The sequence below is a fragment of the Limtongia smithiae genome (genome assembly GCF_038497785.1).
Source record: "Limtongia smithiae strain NRRL Y-17922 unplaced genomic scaffold V1518scaffold_17, whole genome shotgun sequence".
NCBI classification, from domain to species: Eukaryota; Fungi; Ascomycota; class Lipomycetes; order Lipomycetales; family Lipomycetaceae; genus Limtongia; species Limtongia smithiae.
This window is the reverse complement of record NW_027117638.1, coordinates 86700-104873: the sequence shown is the minus strand read 5'-3', so window position 1 is coordinate 104873 and position 18174 is coordinate 86700. Positions and strand designations below refer to the sequence as shown.

Genomic DNA, 18174 nt, shown 5'->3' with positions numbered 1-18174 from the left:
GATGGCAGAATAAGCGCGCCGCTGTCGTCCCGTCTCCTGCTCCCGCGCGCGTATGTCTGTACGTTAAATTCCCTCCGCAGTCGTCAGAACAAGGCGGGCAGTGTACAAATGCGTCGGCACTGGCCGCGGTGCAGGACATGTCAATACTACCCGCACACAGCGCACGCACACTATGTGACCCGTCCGGCCCGGCGGGGCGCGGCCTGGAGTGTGGTAGCGAGCTAGCTTGGGCCTCTCTTTTCCTGTCTGCAAAATTCACAATTCCGCTGCTACTGACCGTGTGCCACTGTGTGCGCGTACACAAATGCGTGAACGGCAAGCCGTGAGTTGTGGCTGCACCCGCACCGCACCCGCACCGCACCGCAGGGCAGTCAGCAGACCGTCCACGAACGCACTGCCCCGCCCGCCGCCCCACGCCCCCTCACTTCCCTCGCGGCGGCATCCCTGCCGTCGCCGGCCCGCCAGGGGAGATGTGTGCGCGACAGACAACTTCGTCAGGAAGACGCGCCGTCACTGATCCCCGCTACAGCCGCCGGTAGCGAGAGCTGTGCGCAGAGACGGCTTCAGTATGCTGCAGGAGTGCAGGTCCTTAGCTGGCGCTGCGGTGGCGGCGCGCAAAAATTCGGATTTTGATTGACAGGACCTGCAGCGACCTGTGTTTTTTTACAGGCCGCCGCCGCACGTTGACGTATGCGGCCGCTGAGTCGCGGCGAGCGGACGCGCGTACGGAGGTTGCTGCATTGCACTGCGCTGCTCAGCAGTGCTTATATGCTAAGCCGGACGACGGAGCCGCAAACACGAGACAGCAAGCCGTTCTCTACCAGACTTTGCGAGATTATTATGTAGCATTTCACGCACTCTACCGTGGCTAACTTGTCCACCGCGCTGAGACTACGCATACGCACCGTGTTGACAGGCTAGAATTTCTGGCACCGGCCGCGATGAGGAGCGACGAAGGCGCGTCTGTGTCGCGCCGTCGTCATACGCTGTCGCAGCGGGTTTTCCGGCCTAGCTCCTGCGTCCGTGTGTAGTAAGAAAATGTAATTATGAGCATGCACAGCTACATCGTCGTGAAATCATTGTCCTTTTCAAAAGCGCCGCATTATTGATACAACAAACCGATCCAAGTCCCAGTAAAAAATATGTACCACAACAAAACACCTAATATGTGCGTATGATATATACACAGCCATGCCAGCAATACAATACAAATGCTCTCATAACAGCTCGCTCTCGGAGTCGAACAAGCGGTACTCAGGTGCGACGCCGGGGTACATCCCGCTAGAGGACGGGAACGACGCGGCGGACGACGCGGTGGCGTACTCGTCTTCGGCGACCGGGATATCGTAGTACGGGAAAATACTAGACTGCTGCGACTCCATCGGGACTGAGGCATAGGGCATCATGGCATCTGTGGTCGTGAGGTGTGGCGTCATCCGGCAGATGAGCGGCATGCTACTGGGCTGGTGGTGGGGCTGATGTGGAAAGGCAGCAGCCATGCTGGTGGGGACGTAATCCGGGGCCATGCCAAGGTCCTCGATGGACTGCGTCATACTGGTGTGCATGTCGCCGGAGGAAGTTTGTTGCGAAGTCGGCACCTGCACGTACCATGTGCCGAGGGCCGTGCCACTGGATATGTTGGTGCTGCCGTGGGAGGTAGGGTGCATCGACGCAGCGATGTCGAGATACGGCTCCCGCGAGGGCAGCGTGGGCACGTAGGGTATATCCACCTGCGGTAATGGGGGGTACGACACCGGGTGCATGGAGAGCGACTGAACCGAACGCCGGCGCAGCTTCTCGGCCTCCATGATTGGGTTCATCTGCTTGATGACCTTGGACACGGTGCTGCGCTCGATGCCGAAGATCGCGCCAATCTTCTTCTGCGAGTAGCTCGGGTGTCGTTTGGAGAACTCCCAGATAAAGCGCTTGGTCTGTTCGGAAAGTGTGATGCGACGCCGGTTGGTGGAGTTATTGCTGTTGTTGATGTTGCTGATGGCAGCGAAAGTGCCCGGCGACGGGCTCCCCGCAGAAGCCGGCATGCTGGCTGCCACGGAGAACGACGCGTTGCGCGCGATGCGTCCGCGCAGCTGAGGTGCGTTTGACACAGCCCAGCGCAGGTCCGGCGCGGAGGCGCGCCGGCTGAGCTCGACGTCGTCTGCGTACAAACGCGGCTTCTGTGGTGAGTCGGCGGGGATGGTCGTGGGGGAGGATGGCGGGGCCGGTGCAATGGCCGAGGAAAGGTCGGCGGCACCCATGGAGGAGGTTGGCGTCGAGAAGGTGTAGAGTGAGGATGTGGACGAGAGGGGTGTATTTGTTGTGGAGTTCATGGAGGATGATGCGGAGGACGTGGAGGACGTAGATGTGGAGCGCGCGAGGGCGAAGGAGTCGGCAGGGAATATGACGGCGGCGGCTGCTGCTGCAGCTGCGGCGGCTGCGGCAGGAAGAAGTAGGCTGTAAGAGTCGGCGTAGAGCGGAGACGGATTGACGTTGAGCTCAGAGAAGAGGTAGCCGCCGCTCATGGTAGCCACTGCGCACAACGACGAAAGCGGCGCGGCAATGCGCGCGGAGAAGGGGAGGGCGAGCTAGCGGGAGAGGAGGGAGTGTAGAAGCGAGGATGGGCAGGAGCAGGGGCGGCGGGGCGCAGTATGTTAAATAAGGACGGGACGAGGGGCGGTGTCCGTGGTGCCCGCAGGGCGAGGCGAGATCGGAGGCCGCGATGGCGGAGCGCACAATTAGGCTCTTTGGGCGATGGTGTGGAGGACTGCGCTAGGGTACGGTGCTAGCCGCGTCGGGCAAGCGCGCGGACGGTACCCGTACCGCTCCACCGCTGCGGTATCCCCGTACCGGGCAGAGCTGCACGGGGAACCCCCGGCCAGCGCGCGCCGGGGCCCCTGGACCGAACCGCGCTGAACCAGCCACGTACCGCTGCCGTACTGCGCGTCATCCTGCTCCTTCGGCCACGCTCCTCGTCCCCTCTCTCCGCGGCCGGCCCACTGCACTCGTCCGATGCCGCCCACGCGCGCAGACACGAGCTGCCCTGCTGCGCGCGCCGCCGCCGTCACGTGGCGCGCCCCGTTCCAGCTAGCCCAGCGGCCAAGCTTCGCGCGGTGTCTCCAGTCTTCAGCGTCCTCTCAGTAGCAGTTATGGCAGCACACTGCCCAGCGCCGGCTCTCCGCGTCTGCGTCCGCGTTGCGTCATGTCACACCCCGTGCCCGATCTGTGCCTGCCTGCGTCTGCCCGACGCCGCTGCGTCTGCCCGACGCCGCGGCGTCCTCGTCCGCATTCCGCGCCGGCTTCTATCCCGTTCCCGCGCGCGTCGGCTTAGTTAGCTAGCGTCTTCTGAGCACACCCACGCTCGCGCGCACACAACACGCACACCTGATTGTGTTTGCTGTTGTTTGTTGTTCCCCGCGCGCTGTGTCATGCGCCAACCCGCTTCGGGCCATACGCTGTCACGCTCGCGCTGCCCGGAGGCAGCTAGCACCGGCTGCCAGCCCTCGCTGGGGCTCGTCCTCACCTGTTTCGATTATGTCAACGAGAATAGCAGAATCTGTAGTCCGGTTATTAGTAACAAGTCATCAGTGTGCATACGGCGGTAATAGCTACTAAGCTGCTGTTGTAATTACACGGTCCGCGAACACGTCTCGCCTCCTTCCAAGAACATCACATCTTGACATGATCCCTTACTTCCGTGCATGCGTTACGCCTGTCTGCTTGTCTGTACTCGGTTCGCACTGCCGCGACACACGGGTTTCCCCGGCATCCCGCCGGCGCGAGCAGCAACCGGAAGCACATGTACACACGCACTGTATCCAGTATGCCATGGGCTGCTACTGAGAGTTCCCTCGGGATTCGATACCCGGGTGCGGGATCTGTTGTCGGAAAAAAGATATGACGTGCCCCTAGATTGCATTTTATCGTCCTGTTCGAACACGGTCAGACGCGTTCGTTTGAACTTGCTCGTCTAAACTTGCCACCATCGCCAAAAGCTCCCATCCCACGCCGAATAGCGATGCGTCCTTACGCGAGTATCGATCCTTATTACGCGGACGATAACTCCGATGGTACTACAATCGCTAAGATAAAAAAAAGACCGACATCTCCGACTGCGCGATTGCCGACGATGATCATGCTGAGAAGCGCGCAAAGACGCGTAGCCGCAGACGACTTTTGTTGATGCATTGTCATAAACAGCGAGCAACGCGAGCACACACTACTATCGACACCGAACAGGTGCGCCACCGAGGAGTCTGTACACGCACGGTGGCACATGCCACTCCTCGGGATCTATCTTCTTGCGCCATACGCGTTGGTCATCGGCCGGCTGCGGTATCCGCCATGAGACCAGTACAAGTCCTTCATTCAGCCCTGGCCGTCAGTATTGCAAGCGGCAGAGTTCACAACGGACAGAAGAGACATGTCACAAATCAAAGTAGTACCACTGATACTACAGGCTGAAGTGTGTAGGAACGGCGGAAGTTCCACCTCGAAGACCCCATCGGTGGTGCAGACTGGACATGTGCCCGCGTTGCGGATCTTAATTTTCGCGCCTGTTACCTCGCGGCGCTGCCCGAGGTGACTCCTTCATGTTGCAATTCTTCAGGATCTAGAATTTCTCGGGAGAATAAAATAAAATAAAGACTAGTTCGGAAGACTGTCAAACGTCGTTGATGTTTGACTCTCTTTGTCTGTCCCGGCCGTCACGCGGGCCGTGTTACGAGTTATCACATTTTTCCAAGTGGCAACGCTTCACGGCCTTTTCAACGCCTTGAGGCCTCGGGACTTGCCCGACCGCACTGCATTTCCTGCGCTTTCTCTTTCTTTTATAATTTTCTCGCCCTCGACAGAATATGAAGTCCCTCGTGTGCCAGGAGGGAAGGTTTACGTGCGAACTCTATCGCGCTAAGATTGTAAAACACCGTGTCCGAGTTCTCTTTTATGTGTCTGGAAAAGCCCTACTCGGAATTCGGAGTGCGTCATCCCAACGCGCAATTACCGACATGGAAAAGAGTGACCGGGCCCGAGCCGGTCAGGACGCTAAGCTTGGCCCAGCGGCGGGCAGCGAGTGGTGCGCGATGGGCGACAGGTGATGCGAGGCGCCAAAAAAAAAAAAAGGCGTGTGCTTGCTATTATTGGTGCCAGTTCGTGTGGATCACCGACGGGACGGGAGGCGTCGTGTCATGAATGGAAGGAAGGGGGTGTACGACGAGGCCGTCCCGCCGTCCGCTGCGTGCATGCCACAGAACAACAAGACAATGGCCGCACGTAATGAAATTAATTCACCATGCGTCAAATCAGCACTCAAAACCCAGACTTTTGTGTGCGGCGCACCCGCGCTGCGCCCTCGGCGGGTTCCCGCGGGAAATCAGGCCATGCTGGTCCTAGCAGCGCCTGCGTCCATACAGTTCATATCACGAGCGCCAGTGCCGAAAAAAAGTGAGGGCGGCGGGGCGGCAAACGTGTGGAGAATGACCAGCGGCCGGCTGCTGCCCCGCCTTGCCTGATCGCGACGCCGTCGCTCGAGATGTGGCGCCGGTGGCCGTCGCCGCGAAATAGCTAAGCGAGCGTGAACATGCCGACATATTTCAAAGAGGAAAAACACAGCGCAACAAAGATGCGGATAGATCGGAAGGGGTTGTGTTAATAACCATAACCGCCGGACAGTAGCAGTGAGTGCAATCGCGGGCGCGCGGCGACAGTGCGCGGCGATATCGAAAGACTGGTAAACAGGGGAAGACAGCTTTCGCCGCAGCCGCCGCCGCCACTGCCGGCAGCGATAGCGCACAAGTTGCGCGGTGCACATGGGCTGATCTCATCTGCCCGTCAGCTCTGAGCGCGGTGCACATGTGCACGGCGCGCCGTCGTGCGACAGTCTGCAGCCGGCGCGGGCGACTGAGCGAGCGAAGGGGCGAAGAGAGGAGAACTGGGACGGAAACAGCCGAAGTTCAGGGCCTCGCGGTGGACTGGAGAAGCGACAAGGCGCTCAGACCCGTTTTGCGGTCTCACGGTTTTAGCTTTACATTTCCGCCGCGGTCACGCTCTGATGGGACCCCTCGACAGCGCACCACAGCCAGCAACTCACCAGCTCCGCTCGTCGCCCTGGCAAAAGCCCGCTACGGCATGTCTTGTCTCGTCCTATTTTGCGCGTTTTCCAGACACAGATCTGTCGCCGGTTGCGGGCGGCGAGTCGGGCAATCGCATAACCCCGCTTCATGCTGTCCTGTCGCAATTAAGAACATCGTTAGCTGTCCAAACATGGCCAGTCGCCACTCTGACCAAAGGGAAGCGAAACAGAGCTGCGCCAGCTGCTGCAAATTAGCCGCATGATTCCTGATTGCGATTGGCACAACGTTGTCGCGGTCGGGGGCTGCGGGCAGAAATGGGATATTCTCTGAGAGCTGAAGCCGTCGTCGCACCGCGCGTAGTGTTCGACAACGGCCTCGCGGCCACCCGCAGCAAATTATGGCGCGCCCCACCCACCAATGCAGGGTAGATGATGAAGCTGCGACACATGCAATTGAAATTAGCAGCGCAGTCTGAGATCTGCTCAGGCACAGGCGTGAAATCACGAGGAGAAAATTGCGCTCCTCTGCAGCATGTGCGACGCGACAGCCTTTTGGGGGTCCAGCGTTGCGCACTTAGAAGCCAGCCAGTTTGCTCGTTTCTGCCGCCCTGTCTCTTTAGAGCAAGGCTCCTCTTCGAACTCGAGCCCTTGGGCGTGCTCCGGTACACTCCGGGCAAGTGCGATTCGCTGTCTCTAGCGATGTGCTAGCAACGCGGAGATCATACGAGCTGCCGCCGGCCGCCGTACTCGGTTGGAGACTCTATATGGAGTCTCGGCGACGAGAACTGCGGCCCCACGGGAGGGGGGACCCGGAAGCCGGCTTTCAAGGCGCCGGAAGTGTCCACACGTGACGCAACATCCGGCGCGTACTGCGAACCACTCTTCGTGCTCGTACAGCGCACACACTTTGCGGAATACGCCTCCGTCCAGACCGACGTTGGCGTCGACAGCGGCAGCAGCGGCCAAGCCTGTCAGCACGTTGTCTTTCATTTAGACGCGAGCCTCGTAATGCAAACCACCTAGCGCGCGCGGGCGGGTTCGCAGCAGCTGCACATCTCCGCGTGCGGAGACGCGCGGAAGTTGGCGCTCAGCGACCAAACCGGCGCAAGGCCTTACACAACCGCATCCATAAAGCGACAACGGCGGCCGATGCTGTCCCGTGATGGCGGTGAGGATGCCCGCTGCCCGCGCTGCGCCACGTCGGCGCTAGGGACACCTTTGCAGCCGCTGCCAAGGAATGCGACAGCGGCTCCCCCCCCCCACCCCACGGCGCCGTCTCCGCTTGGGGTTGACGTTGCCGCCGAACGCGGGAGTGTTCTAGCTGCCGCGAGGTGGAAGTGAGGAAGGAAGGAAGGAAGGGAACCTGCGGCGGCGACGGGCTGACCCCGCGCGCTCGCAGGCCACGAACGCCGAATGCCTGCCTGCGAGTATTGCACTGCTGGACAGGCTTCCACCCGCCGCAAACGCACCGTTAGACGAGCCGTGTGCTAACGCAGGGTGCATTTAGGTTGCATGCGTACCCGCTCCTACCTGGCATGAATGAAAGTCTCGCCAAGAACTTTGTTCGCGCGCGGCATTCCATAGTATCCCAATCGGTAATCTCAACGGCCGCCCATCGTCAGGCGCACGCCTGCTGCGCTCTCTGCGGAGGATTCTCGTGGTGAGCAGCCCAAGGCCTGCGCTGCTCCACAGTGCGTGCCTTCGGTGTCTGCAGGCAACGGCGGTGATCGCCCTCCCGCGCGCGCGCCCTCGCCGCTGCACGGGGGCGGGGTGCATGTATGTCCGATGCTTTGAATTTTGCGCTCGCACCGTGCGACATATTTAAATTCCACAGCGCCGCTAAGCGAGAGCACAGCTGGCGCTGCTGCTGCTGCTGCTGCTGCTGCTGCTAATCTTCAGGTGTCCAGTAGCACGAGGGCACGTCGTGAACAGAGATCTGTCTGGCACGGCAGTTGTCGTCCCTTGCATGCTGTCCATCGCGAGCACGCGTTGTCATCATTATCGTCCTCGCCGCGGCTATTGTCGTTGTCGCCACTGCCGCGGCCGCCGCTGCGGAGAAGCGGGCGCGCCGTCGATCTATCTGCCGGTTGGCGATTTACACTTTTCTGTGCTCTCAGGAGGCAATATAATAGACTGGCCGGCTGGCACCGCGTACGGGGACCTCAGGCAGAGCTGGGAGGTATCGCGCCCATGGCGCTAGGCCGGATGCGCGCCTGGGCTTGTCGTATTTTTGAACTTTTGGGCAACCGTTTTTCGCGGCCTACTTGGCATCCTAAAAATCTGAATCATGATGCCGTATAATTTCGTGCGTCGGAACCTTCACTCTGCGCGCCAGCGCCTGACGGAAAAAGCAACGCTGCAATTCTTTACTCTTCTGGACGAAGTTCTCTGCTAGAGAGAGAATCAGATACCAACGGTTTCGATCGCCATCATCAATATTTCTGCACTCGATCAGACCCCGTTTTCTCTTAGCTCGCAGGCAAATGCAGATCGTATAGCCACCCACCACGATAGCAGGGCTTCCACGGCCTTCTATTCCGGGCACGCCCGCGTTCGCCGCACTGCGTGTAGCAGTAGCCGGATTCTCGCGGCGCCGGCACCAGAATAATCCTCCTCCCCAGCACCATCGACATTATATATCGCCGTCGAGGTCAGCCTGTCAGTCAGGCATTTACCCCGCGAAACGCTGTCGGCGCGCTCTCCTGCTGTTAGTCGAGCCAGAACTCGCCCTCAATTGCCGCCAAGTAACGAGCGCTTCCGGATAGGTACCTGAAGTTAGCCCTGTGCTCGCGATAGTGCCTGCCGGCGCTGGCACTTTAGCTACCTGTGTACAGCTAGTCAGGCAACGCAGGAACACGCTTTGCTGCCGTATACTACAGCAGTGCTAGGAAGCGGGACTACTTTGCTAAAAAATAGTTACCAGTTAGCTGGTTATTTTGAGTGCTCGCTGGTGAATGTCACAACAATGACACGTCGCGGCAGAAGGGCGACCCTAGACTGAACTGGAAGAGTCGGCTTGACTCGTCGGCACGGCTCCAAATGGCAAAATTTCGAAACATCGACCAAGTATGGGTGTACGTCACGACCCCGCGCCCGGGGAAGGCAAGCGTAGGGAAGAGCGCGTAAGGGACTGATGGACGCGTGCGTGTATCCCACTCTCAAGAGATGCGCGAGCGCATCGCACGAATTGCCGTCAGTGCCGACAGCATCGTCGGGATTTCAGCGGGCGAGAGAGCGAGCGAGCGGCACCCTGTCCTTGATCGGAGTTTCATCTCCAGCTCGGAGCGGCTGGCTGGGCCCGAGAGGGGCCCTGTTGGGGGAAAAGGGAGGGCGGCGGCGACAGGTCTGCAGCGAGGACGAGTAGGAAGAACACGAACCGCCGCCGTCACAGGAGCGAAATCGCGCATGCACCCACCCAGCAGTTCGTGCCGTGCAGCACTCAAATACCACTGTTGGGAGAGCTTGCATCTGAGTCAACCTTACGCATGCTCATCGTCCGCCGACCGGCGTACCAAACAATTCGCTCTTCTCGGGCGCGCGCTCGCTCCACCGTGCATGCAGCGCTCTTGATCCTCTCTGCTGCGCCATCTTCCCGCGCGCACCCCACAGCTGCAGGGATTATTTTGGCAGGAATATCGAAACACTATGCTGGTCGCCTGTCGCTGTCGCTGCTGCTACTGCTCCTCGCGGCCCTCGTTTGTTGGGGCTAGAGCCAGACACTAGTTCCGGACGCTCGTCCTTTCAGATGGCGGAAATTAAGAACATATCTGCATATCTCTGCCCGGATTGGGGCCCCTGTTTTGCCTCAATGCCGCGTCGGCCCTTCCACGAACAGCACACAAACGCCCAGAACTGCGTCACAAAAGTTCCATTTTCACAGTGCGTCTGCATTGCGACTTGCGAGCGCATCTTGCGTGCAGTGACGCCCATGAGCCCCCGCGGGGGAGCGAGGGAGGGAGCCCTTAGAACGATCATGGCTCCAGCCTAGCGCTGGTGGCTCGCCAGCCAATAGAACCATGCACGAAGGTAAGCGCATCCTGCCGTCCTGCGTTGAGCAAGCCTATAGCGGAAGGCGTCGCCCGCGCTCGAGAAACTCCTACTTGTTTGTGTGTGCGTATGTGTTGCAGCAAGCAAGCGGCCCTGTCGCGAGGCGTCTGGGGGGGAGTCAGACGAGAGGCTAAACCTGCGCTAGCAAACGCCAGAAGGCCGTCGAACGCTGCACCCTGCGCTCCAGAACGCCAGCGCATAGCAGCAACCGGCCACCCGGCGCACGCACCGGAGAAATATTTCACGGCGCTGCTCTGCATCCGCGCGTGTGCGCACGCACACCCACCAAGCGCCATTTTCTTCGGGCCGTTTCGCCATAACCCCGCTGCTGCGCTTCGCCGGGGCCTAAATGTTGTAAAACGCCGCGAGTGGCGGGCGTTGCGCGATGCGAATTGCGCATGCGGCGGCGTCGCTCTAAGGACAGTGTGCTGGCTATTGCACCAGCTGCCATCGCCGCGTCCGGCGCTTCCGGGCGCTGCTGCTGTTCCTCGCCCACCCTCGCTCGCTGACGACTTTTTGGTGCTTGACAGCTTTAAAGCTCGTTGCCTCCGTACGGTGGACGTGTTTTACGTGGTGTTCGAACAGCGGCTCGCAACAACAGTGCCGTGTTTGTTCTCACTGCCCGCTCCCCGTTTGCCGTTGCTAAAAATACTGCGGCTGCCGTGCGACGAAACAGGTTTCCACGAGCTCTGCTGCCCCCTTCAGTCGGTCACGAGAAAACCGCGCTGCTATGAACGTGGTCCATTCTCAGCCGGCTCGGTGCGCCGCGCTTGCTCCGTCGAAATGGTTAGACAAAGAGACTACCGGCTGCTGGTAAAAGCAGCCCGGGCTGAACAGTGGACGTGCATTTGCTCGCGAATGTGCGCCCCTGTTCGCCTGGCTGCCCGTGCCTCTGCGGCGCCGTGCGAGATACGCACAGCGCCGCCACGTCGATCACCGCTATATCCGAGGACTTTTTCCGCGCGCGCTTCTGTCCGCGCGTCGCGGGCTTCGACTCGACTACGAGAAGGAAGTGCCGCGCGTAGGATCGTAAATATAGCGGACGTGTCACTAGGCGGCGGGGCGTCACGTACTAACCACTCAGAATTGTGTCAATATGCGCCTTGCTCGCTGGACATGATGCCGCTGCCCTCGTGTGTCCTGTTCTACCTGTCCGTGATCTGTCGTGTTTGCAACAACAACACGACAACACAGAGAAAGCCTTGAGTTTGCCCTGGCATGCCCGGACCACCGCCAAGGTCACGGACTGAGCGGGATACACGCCGGCTTGACAAGGCCCAGACCATGTGCTCGAATCTACAAACGGCAACCGCCATGTGCCGTGAGCGTAAGTCCGGGCAGAGAGCGGAATAGAGCATATTGCATAAACAACTGCACGGAACTCGACGTGTCACGCGGCGCGACCGTGCAAGGAGCAGTAAACACTCCAGTGGGCACGGGCACGGGCACGCGGCCCGGGAGGGCAAAGAACAGTAGCTGGTCGTGTCCTCTCGGGAACAGGATGATCTTTGTTCCGGGACGAGACTCCTCAGCTAAGCACGTCGGCCAGAGCGACAGCCATTCGTAAGTCGTAAGCAGGGCGGTATATGACAGCGACGAAAATTTGCTGAGATAGGCAAACAGCATAATGGCATGCATTCGCACGTCGCCGCCACTTTCCCGTCGCTAACCGGGAAATGAATTTATCAGAAGCCCATGCATCGCAGGAGACGCCACGCTGAAAGCGCACTCGAGAACCGCCGCGTGGTTGACCATGAGGAACGCGGGAGCGCGCGCGCGCGGTCGTCGTGAAGACTACGGACAAGACAACATTATATGACCACTGAGACAGCACACAAACGCCCGTCGTCGTCAGTGGTCGCGCTGCACTCATTCAGCAGATGGGATGGCACCCAGCGAGAACAAGACCGCGTCTGGCCGGGGGCGCGGGGAAAGGGCTACTTTATTGAGAGTGCGTACACGGCGGAAGCCGAGGGCTAGGGCTATTTAGCCTGCGCTCTGCAGATCTTAGGACCGACCGCAAAGAGACCGCGCACATCATCACCACACCCAGTCCACGACTCAACAACTCCACCGCGCCTGCCCGTGTCCGTGACGCGGCGCCAAGCATGCACGCTGTCTCCACAGACGAGGACGACTCTGCGGCGCATCGACTCATCACAAGCTTGTTCGCATTCGCATCCAGAAGTGCCGCGACCGGCTACAAATCTCCCGGAGGTTGGTTGCGTAAGTGTGCTCTATGCTAGGTTGATGATACGGCGCGCTCTGCATACTGCCACGGCTGCGTACGGCTTCAGGACCAGCAATGAGACGCTTTTCGGCGCCATGCAGCTATGAGGGGCGAAGCTGCGTGTCGTGCCGATCCTGATCATGTGAATACCATTGTCCCGCAAACCCGCGCCGCGCGCAAAACACGTTTGGGGTTAATATGTGAGTGCCCCGCATTGTGTATGCAGCTCGTCGCCGGGGTTTAGCTCGGCGTATGAATGCCACGCGGTCGTCATATGCCGTCGCTGATCGCCGCGTGTTGGAGAGGCACATGTCCCCGCGAACGGTAGGCTGTCGAACATGTCTTTGCGTGATCGGCAGTGGTGTATTGCGAGTTGCGGCCGACTGTTGTCGTGGTGTACGGGGAGGTACGGTGTTCGCGGAGGAGGTACAGTACACGGCGAGAGCGGCAGCAGTCGGGGTGAGACCGCGGGTCCAATCCGACGGTGTCGCGGAGGTGGCAGAGTGGCAAGACAGCCAGTCTGTCAGTCACAAGGAGATGCTTGATTCGTAATCTGAGATTGTGACAGGCGGACGCGCGCCGGAAAAAAGTGAGTGGTCAACATTTGACACTCCGGGAGGTCAAGGGGGGACTGGCGAGGGCATCGCGAATGGGATAGTATACCGAGGTTGCGGGCAATGACGACGGTGGACGTGAAATGACAGCACGTCTCAGTGCGGTATCAGCACGCGTACCGGGATCGCCGCGCGCGGTTCCACATGATCAGGCCGGCGCGCGAGCGCCGCCGTGGGCAGGAGACCGCCCACCGAGATCGAGCAAGCGTGACAAGCCTGGCCAGCACGGAGGCGCGGGCCGACGGTGGGGACGAGGAGCGAGAGGAGAAAGAGCGCGGAGGGGCAGTGGCGGCATGTTCCGGCGCAACCACGCGGGGATCAACGGCGGCGATCTCGTCTGCGTCGAATGGCGAAGGAGCTGCCTGACTGCAACTGCCCGCCTGCGGAGGCGTCGTCATCGTCGTGCTTCTCCGCTCCGCTCGCGGCCATCGCGGCTGCCCAGCATCCCCCGCTCCACCCGCGCGCCCACCAAATGTGGTAAATGAAGACTGTGCCCGCGCACGCGCTGAGACAGCGGCGATCTTCGCCCGCGGTGGCAGCACGCAAAGACTCAACTGCGCCGCGGTCGGTTCCAGCCACCGCTGCTTCGGGCGGCGCGATCCACTGCCGCGGTTTGCGTTTGTGCTAGCTAAGTCCACAAACTCTGCTTATGTCCTAGCGGCCTCTGCACTCTGTCGGCGATGCGCCATCGCCGCCGTGCGCAGAACAGAGTTGGCGGCGTCGCTAGCATGCGGCGAAACGGCGGGCCTTTAATTCGGCCAGTCTAGCGCGTGCTTGGGCCGCGAGCACGCAGGCGGAGCGGAGTGCGCACTCAGCGAGCGCTCAGCGTGCAGTGCTGAGCAGCAGCAGCCAGCAGCGCGACCAGCGATGAACCCTCGCAGGCCGCAGCGTCGTGGCGGTACTCGGTACTGGCACTGCACTGCAGACCGCCTCGACCGGCGGGCGCGCCTAGCCGTCCCTGGCCTGGCGCGTTCGCCGCTGCGCGTTCGCTGCTTCCGCGGCATGCACGCAGCAGCAACCTTGCTGCCGCCCTCGCTCCAGACGCGTTATACCTCGCAGTCTCGTATCCGTGCTGGGCACCGCTGTGAGCGCGCCGCTGCTGCCGGCGCGGCGCGAAGCCGCCGCTCGCTGCTGACTGCGTCCACGAAAACTCCCCAACCCGCGGCAGCGCCGGCGACCGCGTCCACTCAGAGACGGATAATACTAGCGCGTGCTCAAACGAGGCAACTTTCGAACATTCCTCCTCGCCGCCGTTCGCCTGCGCGCTGCCCTGACGCTGCGCGGTGCTGCTGTGCTAGAGCAGACCCCGATGCTCTGCTCTGCTTCGCCCGGCGACGGCCACGAAGCACAGCGTCGCCGCCCGTCCGCCGCCGTCACGGTCGCAGCCCGCTGTGGAGCAGACGTAACAGATTGACAACAAGCCGGCTGTCATCATGCGCTTCTCCGTAGCGCGACAGGCCGGAAGTGGTTGAGTGCACTCTGTCGAAATATACTTCGTGAATTGAATTTTGCTCCACAGCTTTTTCTCGCCGCGCCGCGCCATCAGCGCGACATGCTCCCCACCCCACACAACCCCGCACTCGCCATGGCCCACGACGACATCTTCGTCTCTCTGCGGCCGCCGCCGCCGCCGTCTGACGGTCCCGAGCGTGCGGTAGCGCACATCCCCGGTGCACCGGCGTCGTCTACGTGAGTACTCGCCCTCCGGCTGTGCGTCCCTGCGGACGTACCGCAAGTCCACAGAGGAAGACACGCTCATATTCGCAGACACCTCGCGCAGATCATCCCGCAGATTATCCTCGAGCGCGGGTCTTTCATCAACCTCACCGAGACCGGGCTAAGGGAAGAAATCGCCGCGCAGAACAGCGCGGCCAACACCCCTGTCCTCGCGCGTACGTCCTCGCCACAAGTACTCCACCACGATTCTCACGACCTGGCCGCCGCCATCCCCGCCTCAATCACCACCGCCAACAGCACGACAACCACAGCTAAGCCCGTATCCACCCCCGCCACCACGCCCGACCTCGCGACCCTCGAACTCTCCGCCGCCGACCATGCCTTCGCCACCGCGCGTGCCGACTTCACGCGCCTCGTAAACGAAGCCCACAATGAGCTCGCCATAGCACTCGACTTCGTCTCTCTTCTCATCTCCTCCGCCCGTCCCGCCGCAGGCACGACCTCCATGTCGCCCGCCCTCAAAGCCAGCGTTCCACCAGGCTCCCTCGGCGCCGACCGCATCCGCGTGCCCGCTGATTCCGACGCGGTCGCATCCCCCAACGTCGCACTCGGCTGGAAAACACAAGCCATCGCGGCGGCCATCGCCCGTTTCGACGCGTCCGCATCTCGACTGCGTGCAGAGTTGTCCCGGGAGCAAATGTACTGGTCACAAGTCGCCGACATCGCTGCTAGCGGCGAAGTGCTGTCTAAGATTCGCACACCCGACTACCGAGGCCTCGCCGTGCGTTACGGCTTCGCGGACGCGGGGTCGGAGTATAAAGAAAAAGGCGTTGCAACCCTCCGGCGCGATGACGAGGGGCGCGTTGTGCTCAAAATCATGGACGGCCACAAGCGCGCCCAAGTCCTCGGCGTGCGTGTATCGCGAAAGTCCGCCGCCGGTGGGTTCGTGGACACAGGATTCTACGCGCTCACGCCTGAAGGCGTTGGCCTGGACAACGGAAACGACGCGAACGTGCGCGACAAGATTAAACGTTCTCGAAATCTGTTGTTTGAAGAAGAACTCTTCTTCGAAATCGCATCCGAAACCCGCGCGTTGGCGTCGCAAGGCGTGTCGCTCAATTTCGGCATTGAAGTCACCCTCGCCCTGCAGGACTACAGCATCGTCATCTCAATGGTTCGTTCCCTCCCCTCCCCCTTGTCTTTCCACTCCGCATACGCTTACTCTTATCAGGTCGACCTCGCCGACATCTCACAAATGACCACCGCGGCCGCACGACCAGATGCCGCGGCCGCGGAAGGCATCACCGTGGCACTGCATCTATTACTCTCGAAATTGCACCGCAAGAACCTCAAGAAGCGACGTTCAATGCCACCTCCGCTCGGTAGCAGAACAACACAAGGCGCCGGTAGCCATGCTGAAATATTGCAACCGCTCATGACGAATTTGTCTGCATCCCCGTCGTTGCAAGAAGGTGTTTCCGCACTACTGAAAACTCTTATTATAGAGCTTCAAAGCGGGCAAATATAGCGATATACAAATAAAAATGCATCAAGTAGATACTACCTACACAAACCGTGCGTGGCCTTTATCCATATACTCACACAACTCCCTCAACACCTCCACCGTCTCCCCCGGGTCCGCGATCCACACCGTACATGCCGCGAGCCGCGCCTTGAAATCATTTGCCCCTGCCGATGCGAACTGGTCGCCCACATGTAACGTCTGGCGGCCGGTGATGCCACCCAGATAGCGCTGGAGAGACAGCACGCCGAGTCGTTTATCCCCGACGTCAACCCACACATCGGAGCCGCCGTTAAACGCGCAGAAATGTATTTTTCGGCCCACAGCGGAGAATTCAAGACGGCGCTGTGCGCCGAGGACGACTTCTTCGAGGTCTTCGCGCACCATTTTCTTGCCGGGAAGGGGGATAATACCTACTTCGTTAGCTTTCCCACACGTGCTCGGGAACAAGAAGCATACCGACGGCGCGGTCCTTGCGGATAACCTCTCCATTGAGATTCATAACGTGCCTACACGAACTTATCACCTCTTCTGCAAGATCAAGTAACCCTTGCACATCACCTTCCTCCCACGCCGCCATCTCGGGCAACACCCATTCTGCCTGGTCCACATACACCAACGTGCCTTGCTCCACCGAATACCGAAACAAGTAATTGGACTCGCCGCCCATCACCAACAATCCCCGCTTCTGCTCAGGCGTAAGGGTACTCGAATTTCGCACTGCGTCGATGATACCTGCTAAACGTTCTTTGTATTTGGCGCCCGAGGTATCGGCGTATCCGGCAGCGGTAACAATGCCGACGTGCACGTCGCGTTGGAGAAGCGATAACAGTTCTGGAATCACAGGGCTATCCGCCGTGAGCGACTTGCCGTCCTCATACAGTGTCACGTCGCCATCGAGGGTTACGAGCTGTAACCGCTCCTCACCGCCCGCAAGGGTCATTACCTGTGCCGTGTTCAGGATTAACCTGTACTAGTTAGCCACCCGCACTGGTGTAGATCACACATGTAGAAAGAAGAAGGTGCACAGGACTCACCGTACGTCGTTGAAACTGGGACTCACAAGCCGCCGACTCGATATCGCGCGCTTCGCGTCCTGCACGAAAAACGCCTGTTCAAGCGGCAGACTTGTAAAAAAAGTCCCAACCGAGGGCACCAAATGCCGAATCTTAGCAAGCTCTGGCGTGCCATTTAAGTCGTGTGCCACTGTTTGCTTATCAGCATTGCTTCATCCCAGCTGGAGAGCTGCATAGAGGAGGGGAGGGGGAAGAGGACAACGCACGCTGGTCGTCGATAAGTTCTGCGATATCGGCCATTATCGCAGCATACTGTGACCTTGTAACATTGGTCGCGTCGTGCCATGTTGAAACTTCTTTGATATATGCTGCCGGCTCGGAATGCAGCACGAACGGCACCTTCGCGGGTCAGCCAGTTCTCTTCGCCAGCCGTAGGAGTGAAGAAAAACGTACAGCCAGAAGCCCCTTGATCCACTCGATAAACCCATCGCGACGGTGCGACTTTAACGCGTCTATTGGTGCATTAGCTCACCGCATAGCAGCGACTGTTGCCTGGAGTCCTCGACAGTGGATCAATAGCAACAAAGTCAACGACCACAACAGAGGACGACGACGACGACGACGACGACAGACAGTCCGCAAATCTGCGACACGACGCACGCACAAGGGGAAAACAACACATACACTCGACGCGGTATCTAATTACGGAAAACGCAGCGAAAATCAGCAATCTGCGCTCACTTTGGTTTTCCCCAGATTCGCACCCACACACCCACAGTCTCCCCCAACCCCCCTCCCTCCCCCGGCGCCCCCCCACACACCAACACCCAACACACACGGGAATGCTGGAACTCACCGCGTAGTCATCCTCCACTATCCCGCGAATCCCACGCTGATATAAGCTGTGCGTAAGTGTGGTCAGACGCCGTTGGTGATGTCGGTGAGTCGCTTTAGCGCAGCTTGCGCGAAATTGGGAGCCGATACGTTTCTTGCCAACAAGACAC

The 18174-nt window shown here is 60.1% G+C and overlaps 5 protein-coding genes across 5 annotated transcripts; 2 read left to right on the top strand and 3 right to left on the bottom strand.

Moving 5' to 3' along the window:
• Positions 1-972: 972 nt before the first annotated feature.
• Positions 973-3017, bottom strand: V1518DRAFT_423285 (uncharacterized protein). The gene has a single exon (XM_066905654.1). It carries the CDS (start codon positions 2517-2519, stop codon positions 1218-1220), a length of 1302 nt encoding a protein of 433 aa, XP_066757088.1. The 5' UTR covers positions 2520-3017; the 3' UTR covers positions 973-1217.
• Positions 3018-9907: 6890 nt separating this feature from the next.
• V1518DRAFT_447136 (uncharacterized protein) lies at positions 9908-11737 on the top strand. The gene has a single exon (XM_066906476.1). It carries the CDS (start codon positions 10181-10183, stop codon positions 11315-11317), a length of 1137 nt encoding a protein of 378 aa, XP_066757087.1. The 5' UTR covers positions 9908-10180; the 3' UTR covers positions 11318-11737.
• On the bottom strand, positions 11408-11737 carry V1518DRAFT_429818 (uncharacterized protein; the record flags this gene model as incomplete). Its single annotated transcript, XM_066906151.1, has 1 exon — positions 11408-11737. One exon carries the CDS (start codon positions 11735-11737, stop codon positions 11408-11410), a length of 330 nt encoding a protein of 109 aa, XP_066757086.1.
• A 2803-nt stretch (positions 11738-14540) lies between these two features.
• V1518DRAFT_378255 (mediator complex, subunit Med17) lies at positions 14541-16160 on the top strand (the record flags this gene model as incomplete). Its single annotated transcript, XM_066901603.1, has 4 exons — positions 14541-14595; positions 14701-14837; positions 14949-15806; positions 15864-16160. 4 exons carry the CDS (start codon positions 14541-14543, stop codon positions 16158-16160), a joined length of 1347 nt encoding a protein of 448 aa, XP_066757085.1.
• Positions 16062-17962, bottom strand: V1518DRAFT_423270 (IMP-specific 5-nucleotidase). Its single transcript, XM_066905653.1, has 4 exons — positions 17437-17962; positions 17192-17360; positions 16614-17122; positions 16062-16567 (listed from the first exon to the last, which is right to left on the bottom strand). The coding sequence occupies exons 1-4, from the start codon at positions 17468-17470 to the stop codon at positions 16197-16199; spliced, it is 1083 nt and encodes a 360-aa protein (XP_066757084.1). The 5' UTR covers positions 17471-17962; the 3' UTR covers positions 16062-16196.
• Between the last annotated feature and the right edge of the window lie 212 nt (positions 17963-18174).

What these genes read in the sequence shown, in the direction of transcription:
- V1518DRAFT_423285 (XM_066905654.1), bottom strand. Translation starts at nt 2,519, where the DNA reads ATGAGCGGCGGCTACCTCTTCTCTGAGCTCAACGTCAATCCGTCTCCG.
- V1518DRAFT_447136 (XM_066906476.1), top strand. Translation starts at nt 10,181, where the DNA reads ATGTGTTGCAGCAAGCAAGCGGCCCTGTCGCGAGGCGTCTGGGGGGGA.
- V1518DRAFT_423270 (XM_066905653.1), bottom strand. Translation starts at nt 17,470, where the DNA reads ATGGCCGATATCGCAGAACTTATCGACGACCAGC. An exon ending in CCCAGTTTCAACGACGTACG is followed by an intron (nt 17,123 to 17,191) that starts GTGAGTCCTGTG and finishes TAACTAGTACAG; the next exon opens with GTTAATCCTGAACACGGCAC. An exon ending in CCGCAAGGACCGCGCCGTCG is followed by an intron (nt 16,568 to 16,613) that starts GTATGCTTCTTG and finishes CTAACGAAGTAG; the next exon opens with GTATTATCCCCCTTCCCGGC.